This window comes from Brassica oleracea, chromosome C8 (genome assembly GCF_000695525.1).
Source record: "Brassica oleracea var. oleracea cultivar TO1000 chromosome C8, BOL, whole genome shotgun sequence".
NCBI lineage: Eukaryota > Viridiplantae > Streptophyta > Magnoliopsida > Brassicales > Brassicaceae > Brassica > Brassica oleracea.
In genome coordinates, this window is record NC_027755.1 from 4062586 (window position 1) to 4069169 (window position 6584).

The 6584-nt window shown below is 38.3% G+C and overlaps 1 protein-coding gene across 1 annotated transcript; it reads right to left on the minus strand.

Moving 5' to 3' along the window:
* Nucleotides 1–351: 351 nt before the first annotated feature.
* Nucleotides 352–1812, minus strand: LOC106308491. Its single transcript, XM_013745651.1, has 3 exons — nucleotides 1800–1812; nucleotides 574–1413; nucleotides 352–497 (listed from the first exon to the last, which is right to left on the minus strand). The coding sequence occupies exons 1-3, from the start codon at nucleotides 1810–1812 to the stop codon at nucleotides 352–354; spliced, it is 999 nt and encodes a 332-aa protein (XP_013601105.1).
* Between the last annotated feature and the right edge of the window lie 4772 nt (nucleotides 1813–6584).

Consider the following 6584-nt stretch of genomic DNA (forward strand, 5'->3'; position numbering starts at 1 on the left):
TCGCTACGTAGCGACCGACCAAGCCACTCGGTCGATCGCTACGTAGCGACCGACCCGCGAACGAGTCGGTTGCTACGTAGCGACCGACCAAACCTTTCGTTCTGAAGCTTTGTATGTGTGTTCCTGTTTCTTTCTCCATCAGATTCTTGAACGTTTGAACTTGTTAACCGTTTCTCCTTTCTGTTTAAGTAGTGATGTCCACATGTATCTTGAATGATCATCAATAAGAACTAGTACATACCTGTTTCCAGCACTCGTGTTTGGACTGATGGGACCACACAAGTCTCCATGAATCAACTCTAGTATGCTTGTAGCTCGGGATGAAGTTGATTGAGGAAACGTTTGTCTCGTCTATTTGCCCATCAAGCACGAACCACACACTTTCTTCTCTATCTCAAACTGTGGGATTCCAGTGACTAGCTCATGCTGTATCATAGACTTCATTGTATCAAGGATTATGTGCCCTAGCCTTGTGTGCCACCTGCTTGAGTCACTTGCTGTTGTAGACAATAGAGATAGATTATCTATTATCCCTCATATGTACTTTGTACAATCTGTTTTTCGATCTCAGACCTTTGGCGATGAGTTTTCCATCTTGATCGTGCATTATGGGGTGCTCTCCTCTCATCCTTATATCACATCCCGACTCAGTCACTTTTCCAAGGCTGATAATGTTACTTTTTAGATTTGGAATGAAGTCGAGGTAAGTAATCTTTCTTGCTTCTCCGTTTCTGTCCATGAACTCAATCGATCCCTTCCCTTTGATATCAATGCATGAATCATCTCCAAAGCGCACTTTGCCAGAGATAGAATCATCAATCGAGGAGAAATACCGACAATCTACACTCATATTATTACTGGCCTCATTGTCAAGGTACCAGATATCCTCTTCGCCATCCTTCACTTCGTAGTTACTTGGTATGATCTTCCCTTCGTTTAAGTAGACTACTTCGTGCATCATCAACTCGTCTGCCTCCTGCGTTTCAATGCTCTCGTTTTCTTGTGTTGCTTGTAGCTTAAGCAAGCGATCCGGGCCATTATATGCAACATGTCCATTCTTATCACACCTGAAACACGTAAGGTTAGTTGCATCTGTTGTTCCATTGTATCGACCACGACGTCGTCCTCTGTTGTAGAAGCGTCCTCCACTACCTCTGCCTCTGTTATTGTTATTGTAGTCGCGAGCCTGCTCTGTTTGCATGTTTGCATACATAAGTTTTCCCTGATCGTCTTGATTATCTTCCTCATCGAAGACATGTTCTTCATACGCTTTTAACCGTCCTATGATGTCCTTAAAGTGTGTGGTTTTGAGGTCTAAGACTTGTTCTAAAGCGGCCACTATGGGTATGTACTTCTTGCGAGGAAGACACTTAAGGAACTTTTTCACTAATTTTGCCTCTTCAATCTCCTCTCCTAGTGCAGCAGATTTTGATGATATCTCAGATAGTTTTCCAACGAATTCATCTATAGTCTATGTGTCTTTCATCTTAAGATGATCGGAATCTGCCATTAACGTCTGCAGCCGAGCTTCTTTGACCTGTTCTGCTCCCACAAGAAATTGTACGCATACCGAATTAAACCTTGTGCATGTAGGTTTGGACACTATTTAATTGTCTTGAGTGTTTGGCAATGTTTGTTAATGATACTAAATGGCATATGTTTCACATTTTTAGGTTATGGCAATATATATATATCGAGTAGTGATTGCCAAGGTAAAAATATATGCCATTCAATTCGGGATTTTTTAGAGATACAATGCGAATTGAATGCTCGCTATAGTAAACCCATATAAGACTCACTTCTCCCATTCATTTTCTTCATTCCCTAAACCTGAAACCTTAGAAATTTTTTCAATCTCGGATTTCGGAAACTTCTCTTGACTAATCACTCCAATCAAGGTTTTTGGGAGAAATTTTGGTGATGAAGTCGAAAGGATCGAGTGAAGAACAATCAGTGATGCATTGGATTGGATCGACTGATGAGATCAAATTTTGTAACCCTCTTCTCTGAACAAATGATGGAGTGAAATAAAATATAGAAATATAAATAACTTGTGGTGATTGATTCGAAAGGATCGACTGAACAGATTGAATATTGCAAAGTTCTATGGTCTATCGCGGTGAGTACGAAACCCTATACGCTTTCAGTTGTCGTTTTTTGAGATCTATGCAGTACATCACTATTTTGTTATGGGCCCTAATGTCCAAACATATTTTAAAATCATATGTTTTCTTTGATTTTAGGCAGGCCCAATTGTAAAATATATGTTGAACCATAACGTATGAATGTTAAAATCTGATTGGGCCAAGGTATAAAACTATGTAAGAATAAAATTCAGCAGGCTCAGTTTGTATATGTTTTAATTTTGATTATTTATGTATACAATTTGATTTTCATTAAATAAAAAAAATTTGGTAATGACTAAGTCTATTTTATTTTTAATAGATTTTATTTAAGAATTTTATCTTTCATTTGTTATATTGAACAAACATTTCTTTCAATATTAATTACTGGTATATGTATATATTTATGAAACACTTTTTAAAATGTTTACATACATATACATATCCACATTGAAGTGAGTACCTATATTCACTGCAAGTGAGGTACCTAATTCAGACGTAATATAAGAATATTATTATTTTTTTAATTCTTCATTTCATCATTAACCTAATTTTAATGAAATAATTTGTCTTTATAACTTTCTTTTGTTTTTTCTTACACAATTATCTAGATTTGATTTTATTATGAATGCATTTAGAAATTATAATATGAAACGATTGGTTAACATCAGCATTGTCTAAAATTTTGATAACATGAAACCAAACAAATACTAATTGGTTTTCGTTTATCACCAAAAAATCAAAAAGCCTCAACCATTTTAACCGAACAAACAAAAATAAATACGAATTTAGAATCTAGTTATATAATAGGATATTAAAACCCAAAAAAACCAACAAAAACCGAACTGTATTAGAGTTATAACTGGTTATCTTAGGTTGGTTTAAGTTGGTTTAAGTTTCCTTTCGCTTAACCAGCTATATATATAGTCATACATGTACAGTTACAGTTTTGAGCTGAATAATACGACTTTTACACTTTCTTCATCTCTCTCGATTCATCATCTTCATCACATATAATATGGTATCAGAGCTAGCATCAGGACAAGTCCATCATCTTCTAAGTGTTCTCAAGGCTAATACACAGAGCACTGAGAACAAGCATACTCAGATTTCAGGCAGCACTCTTAAACTCGCAGATGGCTCTGTCTCTACATTGAAACCTCAACATCATCTGATCCCCATCACATCTCATCCCTCCACTTCAGGTACACCTCTTAATCCCTCCAACTTTATTGCTTCTGCGGGAATCATAAACAGCCTTACTTTTTCGCAAATACTTGGATCATAGATACAGGAGCCAGTTGCCATGTGTGTTCTAACTTGAACATGTTTTCTACCACACACCCAATCACTAACACAACTGTTACATTACCTGATGGAACACGAATCGAAGTCACTCTTTCTGGCACAATCGTTATTTCTGATACACTAACTCTGCACTCTGTGTTGTTTGTTCCAACTTTTAAATTCAACCTTTTGAGCATTAGTGCTTTAACTTGGAATACAACCAACCATTTCCGTATTGTTTTCTTCAAACTCTTGTCACATTTTTTCATATAATCCACTTCCTTTTATTCAGGAGCATACTCTGGATTACATGATTGGGAAGGGTAACCTTTGTCAAAATCTCTATGTACTGGATTCTTATGCTCCTGCTTTGTCACCTATAGCTCAATCTCATCACCTTGCTCACGTCTCTTCTGAAATTTGGCATCAACCATTGGGACATCTCTCTTCAAATAAAATTCAAATTCTTTCTAAATGTCTAGATCTTTCTAAGGAGAACTTAGGCCACGATCATTTGATGTATGTATCTGCGTTTGATCTTTTACACTTAGACATTTGGAGTCCTTTTCATGTACCAACAGTTGATGGATATAAATACTTTTTGACTATAGTTGATGATTGCACTAGAGTTACATGGGTATACCTTTTGAAAGACAAGAGTTCTGTTATCACGGTTTTTCCTGAATTTTTAGCTTTCGTTGAGACACAATTTACAACTTCTGTCAAAGCAATTCGAACTGATAACGCTCCTGAACTTTCCTTCACGTCTCTTCTCAAAACCAAAGGCATTCAACACTATTTTTCGTGCGCTTACACTCCGCAACAGAACTATGTTGTGGAAAGGAAGCATCAACATATCCTTAACGTGGCTCGATCACTTCTCTTTCAATCTAACATTCCTCTTGACTATTGGGGAGACTTCATTCAAACAGCCATTTATTTGATCAATCACACTCCTACTCCTCTTTTGAAAAACAAATCACCTTATGAACTTCTAATGTCTAAACCTCCTTATTATAGTCATCTTAGAGTTTTCGGTTGTCTCTGTTTCACTTCCACATTGCTAAAAGATCGTCATAAATTTTCTCCATGTGCCACTCCCTGTGTGTTTCTTGGCTATCCTCAAGGGTATAAAGGAAACAAAGTGCTTGATCTTCACACTAATAAGATTCTAATTTCTCGAAACATTGTTTTTCATGAGAATAGTTTCCCTTTCTCTGAGAGTCTTCCTTCACATGATAATGATATTTTTGGTCAACATGTCTTACCATTACCGGTTCCTGACTCTCCCTTTCCTGCTTTCTTTGATCTTGGTGATAATTCATCTTCCTTTCTTGAAGAATCTCTTGATTCTCATTTTATTCCTTCTAGTCATGATCATAATCCTTCTTCCCAATCTTCTCAGAATGATGTTTCTTCTTCTACTGTTCCCATTACTAACACACAAAACAAAAGGCAAACTAAGGCTCCTGCTTATCTAGACCAGTATCATTTCTACCTTTTAAATCAAACCCATACATTCCCTACCCATGAGACTCATACAACCTCTTACCCTATATCTGCTTTTCTATCCTACGAGAAATTTGATGATTCTTACCGCAATTTCCTTCTTTCTATAACCACTGTTACAGCCCCTCAGACCTTTCATGAGGCTATTCTACTGGATGAGTTTAAGGGCGCTATGAAATCTGAAATGACTTCTCTAGAAGATACTGGTACTTGGTCTATCTGTCAATTGTAGGGAAGCATCCTGTTGGTTGTAATTGGGTGAACACGTACAAATTCAATCCTGATGGTACCGTGAAGCGTCCTAAATCACGCTTGGTTGCAAAGGGCTATACCCAACTTAAAGGCCTGGATTATCTTGATACATTTTCTCCGGTGGCTAAGCTGAGTACTCTACGGATGTTGTTGAGTCTTGCAGCTGCTAAAAATTGGTCTATTAAGCAGCTTGACATCAGAAATGCATTTCTTTATGGCGACTTGAATGAGGAGATCTATATGACCATTCCTCAAGGATATACTGAATTGATTGGCCGCAGTTATCCTCCTAATTCAGTCTGCCGTCTTCATAAGTCTCTTTATGGACTTAAACAAGCTTCACGACAGTGGAATCACAAGCTCTCCACAGTCATTTCTTCTGCTGGCTTTGTTCAAGCTTCATCTGATCATTCTCTGTTTGTCCAACACTCGGCATCAACGTTTGTTGCTGCTCTAGTGTATGTCGATGATATACTCATCATGGGCAATGATGATGTGGCTATTGAGAACTTCAAAGATTCTCTGAAACATGCTTTTAAACTCTGCGATCTTGGTGATGCAAAGTATTTTCTTGGTTTCGAAATTGCGAGAAATGCTACTGGGATTTCTATCAATCAACGAAAGTATACGCTGGAATTGCTTCAAGTTGATGGCTACCTTGGATGCAAACCTGTCTCTGTTCCTATGGAACCAAATTCCAAACTCTCAGACACTTCGGGTGATCTTCTGCCTGATCCTTCGGTTTACAGGAAGATCGTAGGCAAGCTGCTTTACTTGACTCACACGCGTCCCAACATTACATATGCAGTTCATAAACTTAGCCAATTTATGTCAGCTCCTCACGTGGATCACCTTAAAGCAGCTCAGAGAGTTCTTCATTATCTAAAACATGATCCTGCTCAGGGGTTATTCTACTCAGCCTCTTCTTCGGCGAGTCTGACTGCATTTTGTGATGCTGATTGGGCATCTTGTCTAGATTCCCGACGATCTACGACCGGATATTGTGTGTTTTTGGGGGATTCACTTATCTCTTGGCGTGCTAAGAAACAACAAACGGTTTCTCACAGTAGCTCGGAGGCAGAGTACCGTTCCATGGCAGACACTACGTGTCAGGTCATTTGGTTAGCCGCCTTACTTCGTGATCTACATTGTCCTCTGACTGGTCCTGCAACACTCTACTGTGATAATCAGTCAGCTTTGTATATCGCGTCGAATCCCGTCTATCACGAACGCACAAAACACATCGAGATGGATTGTCATGTGGTTCGTGAACGAATACAGAGTGGTTTTCTGAAGACTATGCACATGAAATCTGCTCACCAACTCGCCGACATCTTCACGAAAGCTGTTCAACCTGCTATGTTTCTTCAGTTGACACTCAAGATGGGTCTTCACCATTTGTTTGTTCCATCT